The sequence below is a fragment of the Callithrix jacchus genome, chromosome 16 (genome assembly GCF_049354715.1).
Source record: "Callithrix jacchus isolate 240 chromosome 16, calJac240_pri, whole genome shotgun sequence".
Classification (NCBI taxonomy): Eukaryota; Metazoa; Chordata; class Mammalia; order Primates; family Cebidae; genus Callithrix; species Callithrix jacchus.
In genome coordinates this window covers 96,776,354-96,800,200 of record NC_133517.1, presented here as the reverse complement: position 1 = coordinate 96,800,200, position 23,847 = coordinate 96,776,354, and the positions used below count along the sequence as shown (strand labels likewise).

Below are 23,847 nucleotides of genomic sequence, written 5' to 3'. Positions count from 1 at the left end.
TTATAATAAATACTCACCTTAACATATTCTTCCTGCTTACTACTTAAGTGAGTAACAGAAGAGCTTGCTAGAGGTGTCAAAACTTCTCCCCAGGGAGAAAATGTTGACCCTTGCTCTCTCTGAGAACCAGGTATCCTAGCCTGTGCCTGCACAGATCTTAAAGCTGAGCGATTTAAAAGCTGGAGCCGAGTGGCAGCATCCTCAACATTTAATGCAGCCCCCTGTAGTAAAGGACAAGAGGCATCAATACTGCAATACCAACACAGTTCCAGGAGAGCTTTCTGACGCACATGGATTTATATGCTTTCAAGAGGTTTTTTACCATCAGAATTCTCTCCCTAGACCATTCCTTTTTAGGAAAAAAAAAAAAAAGACCTTGTCTCACTTAACATACAAACGTTAAATAAACATAAAAAGAAAAATGTTAAAATTAAATTCTACATCTAAGTTTCTATGACTGGTTATTTTTCCATTTATTTTAAACTTGGTTCAGCAAACCTTTCCTGGAAAGGACCAGATAATATAATGTATAGTCTAGACACTGTGGGCCATGTAGTTGCAGCTACTCAACTCTGTGGTTGTAGAAAAAGCAGCCGTAGACAAGAAGCAAACAAAAGAGTGGAGAAAACCATCAAACAGTTTTCTTTTAAAATTGTTTTTGTTTTGGTAAATAACACATTAGAATAGTTCAAGTAGAAAGCAACCAGTCCATGTTGGGATAGGACAGCAAAGGGCCCCAGGAAGGATGTCTCTGAGGAAAAGAAGGAACAGGTAGAATACCTGATTTGTGTGGACTTACACAGAGGAGACTTTCAGTTCTGGTGGATAATGGGAGATGAATCAGGGATCTGTATACAGAAAAACTAAGCAAAAATAAATAAATAAAAGTGAGAGAAAAAACTACGCAATTATTAACTGGAGGGAAAAAGTTATACTAGAAAGAAAGTGTAATCATAGTGTACAACATATAACAGCTGTGAAAAAGTAATAATATCAATACAGTCCTTATAATGTCAGCACCTAATTCTGATTCGTTCCCAAATGGTGGTGTAATTATAGTCGTAATATAGGAGAAGAGAAAAGGAATTCAGAGAAAGAGGGGTTATGCAGGTGGTGGTAGTAGTAGTGAGGGGTTAGAGAGTAAAGAAATGGCAGGGAAATAAAATTATGTGGAAATATGAAGGTAAACACTAAAAGAAAGTGTTGAAAATGATTGTATTGATGTAACAAGAATCAAGTGGATGAAGGCATAATAGTATGTTTTGTTATGATAACCTAATTTGACTTTTTAAACCATGTATTATTTTGAAAAAGATTTTAAAAAGCAAGTCAAATAAGCAAAAGAACATAAGAAAGGAGGGAGGCCGGGCGCAGTGGCTCAAGCCTGTAATCCCAGCACTTTGGGAGGCCAAGGCAGGTGGATCACGAGGTCAAGAGATCGAGACCATCCTGGTCAACAAGGTGAAACCCCGTCTCTACTAAAAATACAAAAATTAGCTGGGTGTGGTGGTGCATGCCTGTAGTCCCAGCTACTCGGGAGGCTGAGTCAGGAGAATTGCTTGAACCCAGAAGGCGGAGGCTGTGGTGAGCCGAGATCATGCCATTGCACTCCAGTCTGGGTAACAACAGCGAAACTCCGACTCAAAAAAAAGAGAAAGGAGGGAAAGTACAGTTCTTTAAGAAGCCGAGTTTTTAAAAAAAGTGATTACTAGAATATGAAGATACAAACTTTTGGTTTTTTTGAGACAAACTTTAACTCTGTCATCCAGGCTGGAGTGCAGTAGCATGATCTCAGCTCACTGCAACCTCCACCTGCCAGGCTCAAGCGATCCTCCTGCCTCAGCCTCCCAAGTAGCTAGGATTACAAGCCTGCACCATCATGCCCAGCTAATTTTTGTATTTTTAGTAGACACGGGGTTTCACCATGTTGGTCAGGCTGGTCTTGAATTCCTGACCTCAAGTGATCCACCAATCTTGGCTTCCCAAAGTGCTGGGATTACCGGCATGAGCCACTGTGCCTGGCCAAATATGAGAATAGAATATTTCTTTTTTGTTGTTTTTGAGAATAGAATATTTCATTCTCTGGAGTTACCTGGAGGGTTGCCAGTACAATCATGCTTCTTCCTTAGAGGAGTTAAGAAGTATATGAAGTCAAATGTTAAAATACTTAATCAGTGCATGCTTTAACAACTGTTTTTTAAGTTCTGTCCCTAGCACGTAGGGCAGCATTCGAAAAAGAGATGTTAAGAAGGCAATTAATATCTTCCCTTTTATAAACTTCCAGAGCCAGCTGCTGCAGCAGTAAGTAGCCACGAGCTCTGAATGGGTGAAAATATAAAATAAAACAGTAAGTCAAAGTTTTCGTTAATAGCAGTCCCTAATAGTTCACTGTAATGAGAAACCTGCCAATCTGTATCTAGGTGTTCCTATTTGTTTATGCCATGCTTCATTCCAATTATTATATTTAGTCAAATTAGAAATTTATATTATGTTATTACATATTTTTCACTAGAACAAGAATGAATCAGTGAACTCTCAGATTCTTTTTTGGTCTAAAGTTAAATTATAATCAAACATGGGTACTAGAGTCATCAGATGCCTATTATACAAAATAGCATGCCTGAGAATCCATCAGCTTCTGTAAGACTTTTCTTGTAACTTTAAAGCCAGAATTCAAATCCTCAAGGGAGTGCAAGTTTATGATGCTTCACAGGTGATCTGCTATGCTCACTCACCTCCAGGCTTGTACATACGCTATTTTCTCTGCTAAAACCCTCTTCACTGTCTTCACCTGGCTAACTGCTAACTCATCATTCAGGTCTCAGTTGAGATGCACTTCTCTTGATTCTCAAGTATCAGTCAAAAACTCCTTTAAATAACTCTGGGCTCCCCCTAACACACCAGGATTGTAGTCACCTATTTACCTATATCACCCCCAGGTGTGTGCTCCAAAAGAGCAGGAACCAAGTCAGAAATGTTCAGCATTGTAATGTGAGCACTGGCACAGCTACTAGCACATAATGTCCACTCAAAAGACTGGATTAAGAATGCTAGAAAGGTGTCGTATTGTAATTAGGATTCAGCATATCACTGGTATTCAAATGCTGCTAAGAGCACATATACTTAAGCAGCAACAAATCCCAATAAGATGTTCTTGATGCTATTCCACTTACAGACTGGGTGAAAATGGAGTTTGGGAAAACTAAAGAATTTATGAGTGAATGTTTGTTAAATGGAAAAGGTTAAAAGAACAGGAAAACCAAATTAGGTTGTCTAGCAACATGAGATTATTATGTATTTATACAAATCATTTTACAGAATTATTACATACATTACCTCAGAATCTGTTTTCAGTTGCGTAATATAAAATTTCCTCCTCCGATTTGCATTTTTATCTTGAACAACAATTTCACGCCAATTTCTGCTTACCTTCCAAACACTGTAACAAAAATATCCATCCTTATATTGTATACATTTTATAGGATCAACATTTTGTTGTATATGCTAACTAATGAGAAAAAAATTGTTTTAAAGATTTGGGGCAGTAAATTTAAACCTAAAAATTTACATAAGAATATTACTTGGCCAACATAGTTATTTCATATCGATTCATCATATAAAAGAAGTCCTATTAAAATATAAGGCATATGCCATTATAATACAGATAGATTGCTCTTTTATAAATGGTCATATAAAGCCAATATGAGTCCACTGGGAGACTAAGAGGATTTAACTTCAAAAGTGACATTAAAAATTTGGAACAAGAGATGCAGGAAATGATTGTCATCTTTAACACAAGATGAAAATGATTGTCTTGATGTCAAGAGGTTTTATCAATTTCTCCTATTCCTGTGTTTAACAAATCTCTGTCGTTTTGATTATATAAACACAAGCACAATCAATCCTTCATTGGCATTACTAAGTGCCAACTATAAATACTATTATGGGTTGCACCACAGAGTTCCTATTTTATTAACCAGTTTATGAGAATGAAGCAGCTAAAGAAAAAACACAATTTTTGTCCAGTGATTGCTGATTTATCAATAACTGACAATATTATTATTAAAAAGTAATACCTTGACTGTTAATCTGGTCTTTTTTTGTTATTCTAACAATCAAAGGGAATAAGGTCAGAAAAAGATTGAAATAAAGAAGTCACTTCTTACAGAGAGTCCCAGTTGTCAACACTATTCTTCCAGCTACTATGGCTGCTTCAATTGCTGTTGACTCTCTCTAAGCTGATAAATATGCCCTAGATCAGAGGGAAGGAAAAGAACAGGCAGAAAGCCACCCAGTAATGGGGAAGAGGGCTGGGTGTGGTGGCTCACGCCTGTAATCCCAGTACTCTGGGAGTCCAAGGTGGAAGGATCACTTGAGCCCAGGAGTTCCAGACCAGCCTGTGCAACACATAGTGAGACCCCATCTCCACAAAAACTAAAAAACAAAACAAAAATCCAAGCACCTTATAAAAAACTCTTGGCATCAAGAAAGAAACTCACTAACTTCCTGCATGTTCCTCCATAACCATTGCCTTATAGATGATGGTTCCACACGACTTCTCTACTTCACTGTCATGGCATTCCCATGGGTCTTATCTTCTGATAGTCTTGCAACTCCCCCAAATTGGCATGAACAGAGTCTCCTTTTAGTCTTTGTAACCCTAGTTCCCACTCTCAATACTCTGAAATGTGTTTATTATGTAGCAGCATTCACTCTACTGCAACATCTGTGAACACAAATTCTTCAGTTTCTAATCTCTTGAAAGTCCCCAAAGTCATTAACTTTCACTGCTGTGTTAACAATAAAAATTAAATAATCCACACTCCCCTGGTCTCTGGAAAGATCAAACCCTAAAATGAAAGCTAACTATTGTTTTTAAATTCTAGAACTTAAATAATTAAGTGGTATTCTTTGTATATTGTCATTTCTCAGTCACCACAATGCATTACATTATTTCTGACCAAGTGTCATAACTTTAATACTACTTGCAATCTGACAATAGGATCTGAACTATTAAATAAATCATCGAACAACTTCCATGGAATAGAGCTTGCATTCCTGAAAATTCGAAGTTCAACTTTTAGCAACTCTCCTTCCAAATGACAGTGATAAGAACTTTATACAAAAAAAAGAGACGATATTATTGCTACTTAAGCTTTTAAACAGAAGGAACTGTATTAGCAAGCTCTGTTGAGAAGTTCACTTAAACTACCTTTGACATAAGACAATAAAATATAGAGATAATAAAACAAGAAAATAAGTAAAGGATAACCACTCAAGTCACAGAAAAACTTTCCAACTTAAAAAAAAAAGTTGTATTTCATAAACAACTCTTACTTCTTACCTGCATAGGCTCTCTGCAGTCAAGGAATCTAAAACCATAGCAAGAATATGCTTTAAATTTCTATATTTCAATTCTGTTAAGATATCCAGTTTTTCTATACCCATCTTCTTGCCAATCAGTCCTGCAAGTATACACTGTAATACAGCTATTTTCCCCCCATCCCCTTCCTCTAAGAATTCATGTCCACTATTTTGCTGGCTTCTTTTTCTTTTGCTTTTCATGAAGAGCTCATGCACCAATTGCAAGGCTGGGGTCTTTGATAAATTCTTTAAACTAAAGGTTGAATCCCCACTCTCATCACTGTTCAGTTGACCCTCTGAGATAGCAGAAGCAGCTGCTGCTCTTTTTTCAGAGCCAGGGTGGACAATCTGCTTTTCCTCTTCTGTCTCTGACTGTGAGCCTTGCTCCCGAAGGGTGGACAGTCTTCTCGACCTTTTAAGATGCCTTGTCTTTCTTATGGTGTCCCCCACTTTGGGAGTCCCCTTATGTTTCTGGAATAGTTCTTGAAAAGAACCCTCCTGGTCAGAGAGGGAATATTCTGATTTCTCCAAGCTAAGTGAGTTAAAACCACTGTCTTCAGGCGTTGAAATATTGCCCTTCACTTCAGGTGAAGGAGAAAGTATTTGAATTGCATTAAATTTAATGTTTGATACAAGATTACTTATTGGAGTCACAAATATGTCCTCATCTGTTCCACAAGTTGTTCCACTAACAGAGGAGCCCAGGGGCTCTGGACATGTATTCTCATCATTAATGCATAAACTGCTATCACTAAAGTCATGTGTGATAGAGTCTTTAAAATTATTGCCTTGAATTGGAGATATACAGTCAACTTCAAATAGGTTACAATCATCTTTGGAATCATCAATTGTGGAAGTCTTTTGCTGAGAAAAATTAAGCCTCAATTTTTGACTGCTCAAAGTCACTTCTTCTGTTTTTAAAGTGCTAGTAACTAAAGGGCTAAAATTATTTGGCCTGGACAAACCTGAAGCACTGCTTGGAATATTTTTTTCTAAGTTGAGAACTTGGCTTATACTACTTTCTAAAGAACTATTTTGTGATTCAAAGTCCCCCTTTAGAAGAGAGAAAGATAGATTCAACCTTCTGCGAGGTAAACATTTTTTGTCACTGATTTTAGGTGTTTCACAAAGTTCTGGGGTTTTATCCTTTTCCTTTCTAAGCAAGATAAATTTCTTTTTTTGGGTGGGAGACTCTAAAGGATGTGTTAAGTCCAGGCTTGAAGTTTCAGGGTGCTCATGTAGTAATGCTGGGCCTTTTTCTTTTTTTCCAAGATAGTCTTTGTCTGTATTATCAAAGCTACAAGATTTTAACTCACTGTAGCCATTATCTTGAAGTGAAGATGTGGAACAACAATCTCTGAAGGTAGAGTACTTGGAGTTGACAACTGGAGGACAATCCACCCCATTTCCTGCTTCACTGCTAGCTTGACCTGAGTGCCTTTGTGACATCTTCAAAATCTCTGTTTCTGCAAAGTGACAACAAAGTTATTCTGCCTTTGAAATGAGTATCCAGGCAGCTTACACCAAAATACATTATTTGTGATGAGTACAGATGATAATGGAAACTTACATGGCAATTTTTGAAAAGTTACTTTAAAAATTCAATTCTCCTCTATAAAAAACTGATGTGTATCCTACTTAAAACAAGTTTTTGACATCATAAAACCAAAATGTTCAGGTTATAAATATTCAAAGATCATTTGATTAACCATAGTCTAAGTACTATGCACACATATTTTATTGAACTACCCCTAAAGAGAAAAAACCTAGAAGCATTATTTTTAGATTATTACCTTATGATTTTCACAGAACTAAACAATTTTCATTTTAATATTCCAGCTTATTTGTGTCAGCCTAAATTAGTCTACTCAAAAAACACTATATGCTACTTTTTAAACATCTTTGGGAAATGTGTCAAATAATGAGTGCTGCCACTAGCTCTATCTGCAATCAGGCTGAACAACTCCAGAGTAATGATGTTCAAACATGTAACATAGACCTGTTGTTGTAGAAACCTAGTCCCCATGACCATTCACAAGGTCTGAATTTGCAGACTTAAGCCTTGACAAACACTCTGGCTCGTCCATGAACTACTAACACATTCTCTGTGAGCTAACCAAAATGAACCACTGCACCGCAGGTAGGGCTACTTCACACCTGGCATGTTGTACTCATTCAAATCTCATTTTCTAAATATTTTGTGATGCATGGTCATCCAGCCTTGACTTCACAGTTTATGGAAGACTATTTATGGGAAACCCACCATTTAAAATATTCTTGAAGTTGCAAATAAAGAAAACCACCATTTAAAATATTCTTGAAGTTGCAAATAAAGAATGCAACTCAATTACTTAAAGAAAAAGTTATTCAGTAGTTACATGAGCAAGAAATAACAGTAAGAAATATTGTACTCCTTAACCTTTTCAACAATATCATCAAATTCCTTATTTTTAGAAACTTAAATCTTAAAGCTAAGAAATTTTGGAAAAAATAGTGTTAAAAATTATTATAGTTTTTGATTTTTTTCCTGATGATTCAAAGGACACTAAGAAGACTATCTTTGTTTCAAAGTTTTCTCCAGGGTAAATGCACAATTTTTCTACATTAAAAGATCCTGGGAAGGTCTATTTAGTTGAACGTAATAAGACAGTAATTTATGAAATTTTATCAAATACATGAGTGAATGATCTTTGTTACAAAAGCAAACTGCTACTCTAAACACAAAATTATTTCTTTATGGTATGGTATGATCATCATTAGAAGATTATTTTTACTAAACTAAGTTTAAGTATTTTTAACCTTTTAAATCTATACTTTTTTTTTTTTATGGAGTCTCGTTTTGTTGCCCAGGCTGGAGTGCAGTGGCGTGATCTTGGCTCACTGCAACCTCCACCTTCCGGATTCAAGCGATTCTCCTGCCTCAGACTCCTGAGTAGCTGGAACTACAGGCGTGTGCCACCATGCCCGGCTAATTTTTTGTATTTTTAGTAGAGACGGAGTTTCAACATATTAGCCAGGATGGTCTCGATCTCCAGACCACGTGATCCGCCCACCTCGGCCTCCCAAAGTGCTGGGATTACATGCGTGAGCCACCATGCCCGGCCTATACTTGTTTTTTATAAATGTCATATATGTCCCCTTCTGATCTTCATCCTCTCAGATCACTGCTAACTTCTGCACATGGTCACAAGCCAAGAAGATTTATCAAACTGATTTTTATAATTTTGTTATATTTTAAATAATTTTGTTTTACAAATATTAAATTAATACAATAGAATGTATATTCAAATTACACCTCCACCCATGAACTGTTTTCTCCCTCTCTGAAAGTAATTCTGTTAAATAACACATTTTACTCAATTTGGTAAAATTCGGTCACAGACCTTTTATTTTTCTATTTTTATTATTTATTATTATTATTATTTTTTGAGATAGAGTCTCACTCCTGTTGCCCAGGCTGGAGTGCAGTGGTATGATCTCCGCTCACTGCAGCCTCCGCCTCCCAGGTTCAAGAGATTCTCTTGCCTCGGCCTCCCCAGTAGCTGGGATTACAGGCGTCCACCACCATGCCCGGCTAATTTTTGTATTTTTAGTAGAGTCAGGGATTCGCCATGTTGGCCAGGCTGGTCTCGAACTCCTGACTTCAGGTGATCCACCCACCTTGGTCTCCCAAAGGGCTGGGGATTACAGGCGTGAGCCATCGTTATGACAACTATACAGCTACTTCACCACTAGGTGTCTCACAATGCTAGAATTTAGGAAACTAAGAGGCAAATTGTTAAAAACAAAGTGGGGAATGCAGATATTACCTCTTTCCCCTAAAACGTTATCCAAAATCTGGCCAGTGGTTCACGATTGTAATCCCAGCACTTTAGGAGGCCGCGGCGGGAGAAACGCTTGAGTCCAGGAGTTTGAGACCAGCGTGGGCAACATAGTGAGAACCCATCTCTTAAAAAAAAATTGTTCATTTCTACTTTAGAAGGGAAAGAAAAAAAATTTGCTAATCTACACACTTGAAGTTGCCTCCAATGTCCTTTCTCCACTATCATTTTCATCTTTCTACTACCCCAAGACGTTGGTCCCAAATATGGTTCTTCACAACTTAATTTTAAAATTATTCATGCGAAATCATGGACTGTCTGTTGTATTTTCAGGATCCAACAGTTCACCGATAAATCAATCAAGCCTCTTTGATAGTTTGACATTCATTTTAAAAACCAGGCTTCTGATAAAAGGCTGGTTTTCCCTAAAGTATTCTTTAAAAGAAAAAAAAAAAGCACCTATCAAATCAGAGAATTAAATACTCATACTAAACCGAAATATCCCTCATTTGTTAAAGTGGAAACTCTTACCATCAGTAAATCTGGATCTCTTGGACGTCAAAGTTATGTAGGCTTCCAAACAAGAAATTCTCTCATTTTTGCCTTTAAAATTCATGCCAAAGTAATGTCACTTAAAGAGAAAAGCTTTCGTTCGAACAATTAATGGGAAGGTGCAGCAGCACGATGGTTGCTCAAAGTCGAAGGGGACGCAGGGTGCATGCCGCAGGGATTATTTCTAACACATGAGAAGGTCTAAATCATTTTGAATTTCCTTCAGCCCTCCAGAAAGTAGTTCTCTTAATATCCTTGTTTTCTCTAGCTGGACTGGGACCTGAGCAAACTCCCCAAAGTCGGGTCCCTGCAAAGGCAATGTGTGCTGCAGCCCGGCACTGACTCCCCCGAGGAGCTATGGAGGGCGGGTGGGTAACGGTCTCACCAGGGCGTCAAAGAACCGCTGGGCCCAGAAAGCCAGCGGCGGGGGGCGGGCAGACGTCACCTGGAGCGGAGGAGTGAGGGCTGCCGTGCGCCGGCCTCCCTAGGCTCAGCACCTGCAAGGCACAGGGGACACGGGGCCGGGGCTGCGGCCAGGGCCGCCTGGAGACCCGCTAGCTGATACTCGTCTGGGATCCCCGCGCCGCCCGCCTGGAGGCCGCGGAGCCGGGCGAGGCGCCGAGGAGCACAGGTGGGAGAGGAGCCGGGCAGCCGCCGCTGAAAGCGCCAGGGAAGAGCCTCGGCCTCGTCCCCTGGGATGCGGGCTATGGCAACCCCCACGCCAGCTTCGAGTGGGGCAGCCGCCTGACCCTCCTCCTGTTTGAACTGCCCGCCCGGAGTAACCGCTACGCTCAACCCCGCCCCGCCCCGCCCCGCCCCGCGCCGCCCCGCCCCGCGCCGCCCCGCGCCGCGCCGCCCCGCCCCGCGCCGCCCCGCCCCGCCCCTGCCTCCGGCTCCGCAGCGCCCCCGCCAGGCCGCCCTCAGACTTCGCCTACGCGGGAGGAGCATCCACTCTCTCTGTCACCCCTGCAGCCGCCCGAGGCGAGTCAGAAAGGCTCCTCCTCTACCAATTCCCACTTTGGGAAGCATTACCGTATTTAGAAAGGCTAACATGGCCTACAGTGGGATGCCATTAGTTTATCATCCCATGCTTAATTCACATTCAGAACTTCAACCATCGCTTTCAAGCCACTAACAGACACGACCACCACTCTTCTCTGACTGGACATTTCTCCATCTGGATGTCCCTAAGTCATCCAAAATCAAACTCATTAACCAATTGTTATTATTATTTTGAGACAGAGTCTCACTCTGTCACCTAGGCTGGAGTGCAGTGGCATGATCTCAACTCACTGCAACCTCCACCTCCCAGGTTCAAATGATCCTCCTGTCTCAGCCTCCTGTGTAGCTAGGATTACAGTCGCCCACCACCACATCCGGCTAATTTTTGTATTTTTAGTAGAGACAGAGTTTTGCCATGTCGGCCAGGCTGGTCTCAAATTCTGATCTCAAGTAATCCACACGCCTCGGCCTCCCAAAGCGCTGGGATTACAGGCATGAGCTACTGAGCCTGGCCACTAACGGTTATAAAGTTCCAACTAGGTGCCCATTACTGGGCAAGGAACTGGGAATACAAAGCTGACAAAGGCATACTTACTGCTGTTAAGGAGCTCATTGGCACAGAGCAAGTGCTCTGACAGAGGAACAGTAGCAACACAGAGGAAAGAGGAATCAGCTTAACCCTATTGCAGAAGAAAGTACAGTGCCTAAAGGCCATGGCATGAGACAGATTTTGATGTACAAGTGGCAGTTTAAACGGCAGACAACAGGAAATTCCAAACTTAAAATGTGCAAGGGCAGGAAAATTTCAGACTCAAAACAAAATGTGCAAGAGCAGTTGGGCACATAGAGAAACTGCAGATAATTTGTTATAGGCAGAAACTAAGAGTTGTTGGAGGAACGGATTAGAGAAAATTCTTGAGAAGTTAAGAAGCTAAGTCTTGGAGAGTTCTGGTTGCATGTTAACATTCTGAAGAGCATTTTAGAAAGTCCACTCTGGTGGCAGAATGGAAGACAGAATGAAGAGAGGCAAGGGTGGCTGCCAGGAGACCAGTAGGGAGCTACTGCGTTTCTCCAGAAGGCAGCGGGATGGAGCAGAACCAAGACATGACATATTCAGTTAGCAGAATCAACTGCATGGGACAAGAAGTGAGGCAGTGAAGAGTATAGGCTTGGGAGACAATAAGAAGCATTTAATGTGAGACTGTTACGTTTGAGGTACCTGTAGGACTGTAAAGAATGAATGAATTACACATTCTTCAAGACAGCGCCTTTCTGAAGCCTACGCCACACTCCCTGGTAGAGTGAATAGTACCCTCTTCAAACAAATCTCTATTACAGCCATTTTGCCCTTTCCTGCCCCACATTTGCAATCCTCTTGCAGAATTCTGCTGAATTTTCTCTGTGTAATTTATTACCTTCTAAAATCCCATATTATCTACTCGTTTTGTTTAATGTCTGCTCCCCATCTCCACCCCAATGACAGGGCAGGGAATTTGGCCTATGGTTAAATAAAATCCACGTAACCACAAAACCATTTAAACATTACCCTTTTCTTTTTCTCCAGTTAATTTTTCTTGAGATATTTTATTATGACTGAGGAGTAAATGACCATCTCATATCACATCTCCTTTATATTGTTCAAGGAAGAATCATTGTCACCTATCCCCACCTAAAAATGGGCAAAAAGACACCAAGTTACATATAGTTTGCCTGAGCTTTACTTACTCCAGATTTAAGCTGCTGAGCTGTACTTTCATATTCTTTACTCATCACAGTCTTTTGCCTTTTGCTTCCTTTTTTTTTTTTTGAGATGGAGTCTCACTTGTCACCCAGCTGGAGTACAGTGGGGCAACCTCAGCTCACTGCAACCTCCACCTCCTGGGTTCGAGCGATTCTTGCACCTCAGTGTTCTGAATAGCTGAGATTACAGGTGCATGTCACCACTCCTGGCTAATTTTTTGTATTTTTAGTAGAGACAGGGTTTCACCATGTTGGCCAGGCTTCTCTCAAACTCCCGAACTCAAGTGATCTGCCTGCCTCAGCCTCCCAAAGTGCTAGGATTACAGGCATAAACCACTGTGCCTACCCTTTGCTTTCCTTTCTTGCATTGGGTGTCATCCCATCATTGACTTGAGAACTCTAAAACATACCTGCCACAAGATCTAATGCTTCTTTTGGGACCATCCCATAAAACGTAATGGGAGATTTCCCAAATCACCATAATATTCAAGCTATCTGGATATATTTAAGTGAATATAACCAAGGAAAAAGGAAAGACAGAGATTCAGGGAAAAAACAGCAACTTCCATTTCCATAACCTTCTTAATAAAGAGTTAAAAGCACTATTGTCCAGGATGGCAAGACAACTATCCCCATTAGAACAGAGCAATGCAATAATGTCTGTCATGTCAAACAGAAAAAGTTAGTTAATGCTATCATTGACAATAAAGTAGCTTACGTTGACCGTACTCCGTAGTGATCCTAAAACTACCAGTCTCTGTTGATAGGAAAGAGCATGTTGGATTGGGAACTAACACCAACATAAATTCTTGTCGAAATTCTTTATCTCCTTGCTATGACTTGTCATTACCTTGCCCTTCTGTAGGGTCCCAGGACCCATTTGTACTCTACATATGTTGATCCATTCTGATCGCCATGAATTGTTCTGTGCCAGAATTATCTTGATATTTTAACTGGAGAGTTAGAATACAAGATACCTTGCAAATATGAAAGTTTGACTTTGGGGCTCACTCTGTCATCTTAGGATAACAATGGTTCTATCTAATAGTTCTTATAGGGAAGCCTATTGTGCCTCTTGTATTAGATCACCTCCTTGGTTAAAAGGAGAGGTATTTTGTAACAGGGATTATGGTTAAAATATTATGCTCTGTTAGCCTGTCTACGAAGAAAGAAGCCAGGAACTACTGGGCTTCCCTGAAAGGTTTTAAATGGCATCTTCCTGGAAAGATCTGCTTACATCTCTCAAGCTGGTCTGTGGAGATGCAACAGGAGTCTGAACTTCTGGAAGTGAAACATGAAGCTCAAAGCTCTCAAATTTCTGGACGGAGGGCCCGAAAGGAGCATAACCTGCTTAATAAAATATCAAAGACCAAGTGCGCGTTGGGAGAAAGAACGCCTGCTTCTTTCTTTAACATAGTTATTAACGCTTAAGGTATTTCTGAAATTTTTAAGTAGCTTCATTTTTTTCACCCTACTAAGTAAAATATCTGCTGCGGAAAAAAGGAAACAAATTGAAACATTCTGAAGCTAACTGATCCATCCTATTGAAATTTTGAGCTTTGAAAGAACGCACCTCCACCAAGCAGAGCACTTTGTTCTTCTATGGTGGAATACACAGGACGGAGGGAGGTTGAGTGGACAGGGAAAGCTACCAAAATCTCTTAAAGTGGGAGTTGTTCGTGTAGCTACCGTCACGCTAGCCTTTGCTTTAAAACAAGTAAAAGGACTGGGAGACGGATGTGACAGTAGCCTGTGAGAGAAAGGGACAGAAAGCAAAACAAGCCATGAGAAGGATAGGAGGCAGCTGCCCCACTGCCCCAGCACAGGCATCAAACAATTTTTAAAAACAATCTGGAAAGCGTTTTTCTACGTGAAAATCATTGGTGTAGTCGATTTTTCTATGATCGTCGAAGTGACAGCCAGCCTGATACTTCTCGGACGCCATCACCTAGGTTTTTTTCCTAACCGTCTACCCTTCTGGAAAAGTGTTACTTTGTACCACTACATTAGTCAAAGACAACACGACGCCTTGGACTTGCGTAACTTTCAAAATGCACTGCTCTCCTGAAAAATTAAAATAGCTGGAGGCCAAACAGGCATCTACACCCGTAGAGTGTAGCAGACAGTGGGCCCGGCTTTACCGCCTTTGCGCAATCCGGGCTCCCTGGCCGCACCCAGGACGGAAGAGGCGGAGAGCGACTCCACTGTGCGTCATACACCCGCGCCGGAAGTTGGTCTCGACTCTGAGACGAGCCGGATCGTGTTTGGAAACGCGGAGAGACTTTCCCGTGTTGCGTAGGTAGCGAGTTGGCGGGTTTGTTGAGGTTTGTGGTGGGTATTTGGGCCCAAACTGGAAAGAGACTTGGGGTAAAAAGGTCCAGTGTTGGGGTAGAGTTGAGAGAGGCTGGGTGTACAGTCCATGCTGTCACTCTTTTCCCTGTATATTTTTTTAGTTTAGATGTTTCGCTGGTAGAGTTACTTCATTGTTCTTCTCTTCCGTTAGTCTGTTCCCCAGTTGAGGGCTATAATGTTTTTGGCTAACTTCGGGTAGAGTTTGGGAAAATACAGCTTTTGTTAAAGATGTGAGCTTTGCAGTCAAATCTGTATTCCTTTGCCTTTTAGTAGCTGAGGGATCCTGCAGAAGTTAACATGTCTAAGTCTCGGTCGCTTCATCTGTAAAATAAGAGTGATGTCTTCTAGGATTGTTATGAAGATTATAATGGCATAACATGTAAGAAGTAGTTATAATTGTGTCCAGTTCGGCGTAGACGCTCAACACTTGTGTGTATGCGTTTTGTCCTTGAGACCTAACCCACAGGATTTGGGGGAAAAGAACGATTAGGAATTGGGATCCTTTTAGCTTTTCTTGAGAAAAATGGTCCCGGTTGGACTTGTGAGAAGCCCTTTTGATATATTCAGTATTTGAGTCTGTGATTTCAGGGGCTAACAATGGACACTCAGAAGGACGTTCAACCTCCAAAGCAGCAACCAATGATATATATCTGTGGAGGTAAGAGTAGCACTTACATAAAGTAAGAATATTTAATTTTTTTTGAAATTGTTTAATTTGTTCTTTGCTTGAATGAGTTACTGATCTTCTAAGTTATAAAGTAGATAACTTTAGCAACCATAAAAAAAAAATCTCGTGGAGGTCGGTAGACCTGGGTTCGTCTTGGGTCTGCAGTTTACTAACTGGAAAAACAACGGTTGAGATTTCATTCTCTCTCCTGGAAATGTGCATTGCCTACAACACTTTTCTTTCCTACTTAATACATTTCAGAATAGCAACAGACCCTTGAGATTGAGTATATTTTCGTGCTTCGGATTGCCTTAGGGGAAAAGTATAGTTAAGATAATTTCTAATAGTTTTCTTTTAGGCATTGACTAAATGTCCTTTTTTTAAAAAAAAAATTCTAGAATGTCACACAGAAAATGAAATAAAATCTAGGGATCCAATCAGATGCAGAGAATGTGGATACAGAATAATGTACAAGAAAAGGACTAAAAGATGTATCCTTTTAACTATGCTTTCTAAATATGAGGTAGGATCCTGGGGTTGATAAAGATTAATTTCTGGTTAAAATGATAACTTCTTGGATTACAGTACAAATAAACGTGATTAGCATTTTCATGGATCAATGCGTAGGCTTTAAATAAATAATACTAGTTGATTTTGGTTTTCATTAATTTACTTTTTAGGGATTGCAGTTAAGCTTGAGGATAGGTGTCCATTCTGAGAATTGTGTCCTTAGGCAGTTTCATCATTCCTGCAGAAACCTAGGCTGTATACCCTGCTATACATACACAGGATATAGCTTATATGGTATAGCTTATTGCTGCTAGGCTATAAACCTGAATGCTATAGACAATTGTAATACAATGGTTTTCGTATATCTGAACATAGAAAAGGTACAGCAAAAATATAGTATAGTCTTATGCAACCCCTGTTTATATGGGATCCGTCTTTGACCAAAACATCATGGGTGCATGACTGTATTTATATAAGCACTCATTCTTGAGCTTGAATTTATGGACAAGCTAAATTTCACAGGGAGAAATACAAATGCTATGTATACTGTATTACAGGCGTGAGCTGTAATACAGGTCTGCCTGCTGGGATTACCCGCGTGAGCCACCACGCCTGGCCTGCGTTAGTGTTTACATTTTATCATGGAAAAGGTGCAGATAAAATTTGAAAGTGTTTTTAGTTTATCTCAAGTTGTCATAGTAAATAGTGAATTCTGTTGTTTGCATTTTAAGTTAAATAACAAACCAGCTTACTGCAGAGACAAAGTGACTTTGAAATCTTCAATATTAATAATTTTAAGTACCTTTTTTGTCCTTAACTCAGATTAATCCAGTGGTGGTTTTTGATGCTCGATGAAACCTGGGAATTCAGCGGAATGTCTTCACTTATACTTAGATTTGCTCTCTCAATGTTTTTAATTGTTGTATAGCTTTCGATTTTGCATACAGTAGTTTCCCCTTATCTTCAGGGGATGCATCCCAAGGCCCCCAGTGGACTCCTGAAACCTCAGATAGTACCAAACCTTTATACACCTTTTTTCTATATATACACACCGATGATAAAGTGTAATGTATAAATTAGGCATAACAAGAGATTAATAAAATAGAACAATGATAACATACTGTAATAAAGTTACATGAATGTGGTTGGTCTTTGTTGCTCTCAAAATACCTTCTTATACAGTGTACAGTACTCACCTATTTTTGAATGTAGTTGACTACAGGTAACTGAAACCACAGAAAGGAAACTTGGAATGAGTGAGGTACTGCTGTACTTAGGAATACAACTATATATATATGATTTTATTTTTAAGACCAATTGTATTTACTACTATTTTGTTAAAGCAATTTTTTGTTCCATTACACGACTTTTTGTTTTACTCTATATGTAATCTGACACACAATTAAGGGTAAAGTTGCTTACCTGAATCACACTTTTAATGAAAACCTAGAATCATCTGCAGTGCTTGTTAAAAATGCAAGTTTCTAGAACCCTTTGAAGTTCTGATTAAATAAATTTATTGGAAACCACTGTTCTGTGTCACTGTTTCATTGGATATGGAGTATACCATTGTGCTTGGTGTCAGTATGCATACATCATCTTGAGTTCAGTTTTTCATTTATTACTTGGTATAGGCCTTTATTTTCATGTAATGCTTGACTCTTAAATCTCAGAATAATGAAGGGAAACTTAAATTGTTACCTTCTGTAAGGCAAAATCAACCCCAAGCAAAGAAGCAGGCTATTAAGCCAAGTGCAGTTTCACAGGTGTAATCACTCATTAAAGTCAGTTCTGCTTTTAGGATGCAAAAAGAAGAGGCAGTGACTCGGGAGGCTAAGGTGGGAGGATCACTTGAGTCCCAGAGTTTGAGGCTGCAGTGAGCCATAATCGTGCCACTGCACTCCAGCCTGATGGACTGAGCAACACCCTGAGTCAAGGGTTGGGAAAGAGAGCATTGGTTTACATTGAATTACTGGATTAATGTTTAAATCTTTAGCCTTGATCTTAGGGATGTTGATTTAATGGTAACTATACGAGATTCTGTTCAGGGATTCCATGGTTCTGGAATGTCATGTTGACCAGCCTGACATGCAATTTGAAGATCTGATGTATTTCAACTTTATTAATAGCTATGTCTGTGTTTGACATTCAAAATATTGTCCATGGTTTTGTAAAAAACACCTCTATTTTTACTACCATCTTCATATATTCTATAAATTTACTGCATGCTATATGAGATACTGCCATGCTGAGATTATTATTTTTTTAAGACAATGTCTCTCTCTCGGAGGAGCGAGTTGTGCAGTGCAGTGGCATGATCATAGCTTAGTACAGCCTTCATCTCCCAGACTCAGAATCCTCTCACCTGAATAGCTGGGACTGCAAGCACACACCACCAAGCTGGCTGATTCTTTTGATTTTTAGTAGAGCTGAGGTCTCACTACATTGCCCAGGCTGGCAATAAAATTGAGCTGTCTTAATTTTATAATTCTGGTATATTCCTTCTTGAACTTTTTAGATATGGGAATCCCAATACATGTTATCTCTTTATGACAGTTCCCTAAACAGATAAACCCCAACTTATGGGATAAGAGAGTTACACTGTTGTTAATTCTTCTAAATTTTAGACTAAGTCCTTTTCATATCAGTAGTTTAATTGAATATTGTTACCTGGCTAACTGGGCAGAAGAATTTAATGCAAAAAGTATTACAGCTGGGAACTCAGTCTGCTCTCAGCCACTTACCTTTTTGTGCTCCCTTCATCTAGAAACTGGAAGTAATTTTACTGACATAAAATGGCCTTAAAAACATTCTTTTGAGTAGTGCTCTAAAATAGGAAAATTAATAAGCTTGAGCTTGATGTTAGCACATAACTTGGCACCCTGTTAACGGCTTACTGACTGGACACACTGAAAAGCACTAAATGAAGATTTCAAATCCAGTCTTGCCACTCAATGGCCAGTTCACTTTATTTTCAGTTTCATTATCAAAGTGGAGGAATTATGATTACAAGTAGTCATAAGGCATATGGAGGAAACAGTGGTTTAAGATAGCTATTGTAAAAGATTGGACTTATGAAAAATTAAAAAATGAAAGCTGGGCACAGTGGTTCACACCTGTAATCCCAGCACTTTGGGAGGCCAGGGCAGGAGGATCGCTTGAGCTCAGGAGTTCAAGACCAGCCTGACCAACATGGCGAAACTCCTTCTCTACTAAAAATACAAAAAATTAGTTGGTTATGGTGGTGTGTGCCTATAATCCCAGCTAATTGGGAGCCTGAGGCATGAGAATTGCTTGAACCCAGGAAGTGGAGGTTGCAGTGACCCAAGATGCACCACTGCACTCCAGACTGGGTGACAAGTTGCCTCATCATACATAATACATCCATGTCCTCACCCTTCCTTAGAATGAGTTCTGTGTTAGAAGTTCAGGTGGAGTGGTTATTTGAGCAGAGGATAGAAGGATGAGAAAGAGCAACACCGAAATAGGGAAGACACCCCATGTAAAAGCTCTGGGGTGAAAAGTGAGCTTAATCCTGTTCCCACTTCAGAATCAAGCCCATGTGACTCAAACTTCATGACAGGAGGGATAGTGGGAGAAGATGAGGTTGCAGAGGTGGACAGAAGAGGTCAGCTCACTTAGGGTGTTGTGATGGGAAGCCATTGGGACAGTAAGCAGGAGAGCGGCATGAAGAATTACTAGGCTGTTATATGAGAATAGACTATATAGGGCAGGTGGCAGCAAGGAAACGAGACCATCTGTAATAATTAGAGGTAATGGTGGCTGGGCCAGGGCCGTAGTTGTGGAGGTGATAAGTATCTGGCTGTGAGTTACATTTTGAGGTTGAGCCAATGGGACTTACTGATGGATTAGTTAGTAATTAAGAGATCAGTAAACAATAAGGGCTTTGGTGCAAGGCTTTGGATCCAAATACACCACCCCTTGTTATCTAGCTAAGTAACTTTACCAGGCCTCACTTTATCTCCTTGTTTCTTGGATGATATCTTCTTTTACCTCTATGAAGATCACTAAAGTGATCATTTTTTAAATTTTTTATTTTATAGAGCCAGCCTCTCACTATATTGCTCGGGCTGGTCTGAACTCCTGGGCTCAAGCAATCTGCCCGTTTTGGCCTCCCAAAGTGCTGGGATTACAGACATGAGCCACTGTGTCCTGCTGAGCATTAGAATTTTTGCCACTAACAGTGTTTGGTAGCAGACTGCAGGGCTGTAAAGTGCAAAAGGGAAAGAGAAATATATTTACAGAACTGCCAGGCACTGTAAATGAACTTCGATATTCATCTATTTTAACTAGTTTGAAATTATAAAACTGAAATTTCCAGACAAGTAACCACTATCGTTTTATTCATCTCATCTGTATTGCTATTTTGTCTTATTCACCTTTTCATCCCTGTGCTGCATTTGGTGCCTGACTCATAACCACCACTCAGAAAATGTGGATGCTTGAAAAGAAAGAGGGAACCTTGTCTGTGATTTACTCTTTTTTTAAAGAGGAAGAGGTAAGTGAATCTTGGTTGCAATGCACTCTGTACCGAGACGAACTAGGCCGTAGAGACCCCCACCCAGGCAGTGCTGAAGGAATTAAAAAGCAGACACCCAGATAGTACAGCAAAGTGGGATTATCTGGGGGAACCAACAGTCTTCTGAGATGAGAGCCTCAGAGGGCTGACAGCATTCCAGGCTGACCCACATTAGTTATTCTCTGTGAACAGGTGATTATTATTAACAAACAGGTGTTCTGTGTTTTCTCACAGCAGCAACATAAACTAGGTAGGCAGCTGGTGCCTGCTTACCACGGATCACAGACCAACTGGAAAGTATTCTCCACGAGGGAGCCACGGGGGCTGGGTCACATGTCCTGTGCTTAAAGAATTGTTTTAACCGGTGTATGGTTTACATATACTGTCTTGCCACTTTAGAATGCCCCAAGTAGTTATCCACTGGGGGTGGGGAGCGGCTAGGTTCTCCTTGCCATTGTTCTTAGCAGATGACATTTTGTCATACACTCAGCATTTCTCAACAACTCTGAATTTTTAATTACTTTTTATAGTAGTTAAATAGGAGATCAATTTACTTAGCAGGGAATAGAGCAGTCCAGGATAACAGAACAGTAACAGCGTTTTGAAAACTTATTTATGGGCCAGGTGTCTATGGTGGCTCACACCTGTAATCCCAGAACTTTCGCAAGCTGAGGAGGGCAGATCACTTGAGGTCAGGATTTCAAGACCAGCCTGGCCAACATGGTGAAATGCATCTCTACTAAATATACAAAAAAACCGGGTGTGGTGGTGGGCGCCTGTAATCCCAGCTACTCGGGAGGCTGAGGCACAAGGATCACTTAAACCTGGGAGGCCAAGGTTGCAGTGAGCCAAGATCATGCCACTGCACTCCAGCTTGGGCGATAGAGCAAGACTCTGCTTCCAAAAAAATAAATACATAAAAAATAAAAAATTATATTTAAATAATTTTTTTTTTAGAGGCAGGCTCTCACTTTGTTGCCCAGGTTGGTCTCGAACTGGCCTCAAGCCATCCTCCCGCTTCGGCTTCCCGAAGTGCTGGGATTACAGGCGTGAGCCCCTGTGCCTGGCGGATGCTAGGGGTGATGGCCGTGACTGAAAGAGGACTGCTAGAGTTAACAGTGATCCTGGTTTGCCTCATGATTTTCTGGTTTTAGCACCCAGTGTTCTGAGTTAGATAATCGGTAAAGTCCCAACCAGAACTATGATACTGTGATTTCCCTTACCCTAGTATCTGAATGTCTCTGCATTTTACTGGTTCATTCCCCTTTCTAGAATGCTTTTCACCCATGATGGGCTTATTTGCTATGTAAAAATATGATACTAATACAAGTGTGATCTAATTTGAAATTGTAAAACCAAACACTGCATATTATCACTCATAAAAAAAAAAAAAAAAAATGGCTCAAATGGCCCACTGCCAATGAAGGCGGCGAAGGGTGAACCTGGGGCCAGTGGGCAGATGGGCGGGGCAGCGGGTCGGGGCGTGGCAGAGGCGTGACCAACAGGCCCTGTGGCCTCTGGCCCCGCCCCTCCCTCGTCACGTGCGCCGTAGCCGGAGCTGTGGCAGCGGCCTCGACCTCCCCGAGGCGGGGCGCTGATAACCAGGTGAGTGCCTGTCTGTACCTGCGGGCTGGGAACAGGATGCGTCGCATCTCAGTCCTTCCCTCCCGGGGCGGAAGGGGCGGTGGGCCGCGAGGGAGAGGGAGCCGTGACGTGGACGTCCTTCCAGGCCTGGGAACGCGCGGGGCTTTCCAGGCCGCGGGGGACGGTGTCGGGTATCGGGGCGCGGTGGCGACGCCGGAGTTCCCGGGCCCAGCGGCGCGCTCGGCCCTGGTGACCCAAGCCACGGGGGCTGGGGAGAGATCGGAGACCGTCGCGGCGGGGCTGTGGGGCTGCCGGGTCCCGGCGCCGCTGTACACAGAGACCGTTGCTACGGCCGAGGATGCCGTTTCCTTTTCGGTCTCTGGCTGCAGGGGGCGCTCGGCCCTGTGTAGGGAAGACGGTGCCTCGGTGGGACAGACCCAGCTTTCCGCGTTACTAGGCCGGAGCACTTTGCACTGGAGGGATTAGCAAACTGGCCACGAGATAGGGAGGTGCGTATAGATCCGGATGGGGGAGCAATTACATCCAGCTAGGACCCAAGATTTTCCCAATTCGAGACAAGGACTTTGCGAACAGAGGCGGAAGAGTTCTAATGTATCGTATAACTTGCTTTTTGGAACTTGGGATGGACATTCGGTAATCTTGAAAAGGTGTATCTTACAGAAAGAAAAACAAAAAAAAAAAAAAAGCATGGTAGTTTTCAAAAAGGATTCTCAGAGAGACTTGGTCCAAAGGTACTGAGTTCTCCCAATTGACTGTTCAGTTTTAGAGCCAACTCCTTGTTGTACTTTGTCTGTTCTCACTACTGCACTTGACTAGTCTTTAAAACAAAAAGATTCTCAGAAATGTTAAAAGGGTGTTCAGAATGAAATTCATTTGATTAGGTAAGAGATGGCTCTGAGGCCGGGCGCGGTGGCTCACGCCTGTAATCCCAGCACTTTGGGAGGCCGAGGCGGGTGGATCACTTGGTCAACAGATCGAGACCATCCTGGTCAACATGGTGAAACCCCGTCTCTACTAAAAATACAAAAAATTAGCTGGGCATGGTGGCGCGTGCCTGTAATCCCAGCTACTCAGGAGGCTGAGGCAGGAGAATTGCCTGAACCCAGGAGGCAGAGGTTGCAGTGAGCCGAGATCGCGCCATTGCACTCCAGCCTGGGTAACAAGAGCGAAACTCCTTCTCAATTAAAAAAAAAGAGAGAGAGATGGCTCTGTCATTTTATATGTTTTTAATCATATTTTATTGAAATCATAAAATCTCAGGGGTTGCAAAATACCTTCAATTCAAGATAATCTATTTTAATCCCATGTTTACAGGTCTTCCACCAAAGATCCCCCAGCTCTTTGGAAAAGTACTCCTAGGGCAACCCATTCTATTCTGGGCAGCAACAATAATTTACAAGTTCTTCATCTTGCTTTCCTGTAACTTCTGCCCCTTAAGGTTATCCTTGTCATGGAAGCCATTCATCAATAGGCCCTGCAGGAATGGTGTGAAAGCCACATCTGATTTCTCAGCTGGATCTCATCCTGAAGTCTAAGAACTGTCATCTGTATCTTATACCTAAGTCAAAGCTGGCAGGAATTTGGAGAAGTGGACAGTGTCCTCTTTTTCTGCAGAGGTCTAATATATGACCAGACGCCCAGAGGGTTGAAAGAAATACTTCTATGAATTAGACCCATTGCTACTTCTTGGTTTA

At 41.2% G+C, this 23,847-nt stretch overlaps 2 protein-coding genes and 1 long non-coding RNA gene across 17 annotated transcripts in view; 2 read left to right on the top strand and 1 right to left on the bottom strand.

Moving 5' to 3' along the window:
* Positions 1 to 23,847, bottom strand: part of FBXO43 (F-box protein 43) — an 88,329-nt gene that overhangs the window by 17,661 nt on the left and 46,821 nt on the right. For 4 of the 14 annotated variants that reach the window (XR_008477015.2, XM_054246374.2, XM_002759355.5 and 1 more), the window contains exons 1-4: positions 9,717 to 10,504; positions 5,345 to 6,830; positions 3,337 to 3,439; positions 18 to 221 (exon numbers count right to left, since the gene is read on the bottom strand). Coding sequence is in view for 8 of the 14 variants with exons in the window: in XM_054246374.2 (XP_054102349.2) it covers positions 18 to 221; positions 3,337 to 3,439; positions 5,345 to 6,830; positions 9,717 to 9,801 (1,878 nt within the window). In the remaining 6 variants the exon portion in view is untranslated. Of the gene's footprint in view, positions 1 to 17; positions 864 to 1,729; positions 2,319 to 3,336; positions 3,440 to 5,344; positions 6,831 to 9,716; positions 10,505 to 23,847 lie in introns of those variants that run through there. The other 10 variants (XR_004735127.3, XR_004735126.3, XM_035276620.3 and 7 more) reach the window with 10 other exon arrangements.
* On the top strand, positions 14,719 to 17,538 carry LOC100415062 (RNA polymerase II, I and III subunit K). Its single transcript, XR_614670.5, has 4 exons — positions 14,719 to 14,774; positions 15,420 to 15,489; positions 15,897 to 15,989; positions 16,841 to 17,538. It is a non-coding gene; the product is annotated as an RNA polymerase II, I and III subunit K (long non-coding RNA).
* The window catches only part of SPAG1 (sperm associated antigen 1), a 74,545-nt gene continuing 72,782 nt past the window's right edge, over positions 22,085 to 23,847 (top strand). Inside the window, exon 1 of one of the 2 annotated variants that reach the window (XM_035276618.3) lies at positions 22,085 to 22,153. The gene's annotated coding sequence lies outside the window, so the exon portion shown is untranslated. Of the gene's footprint in view, positions 22,642 to 23,847 lie in introns of both variants that reach the window. The other variant, XM_035276619.3, reaches the window with a different exon arrangement.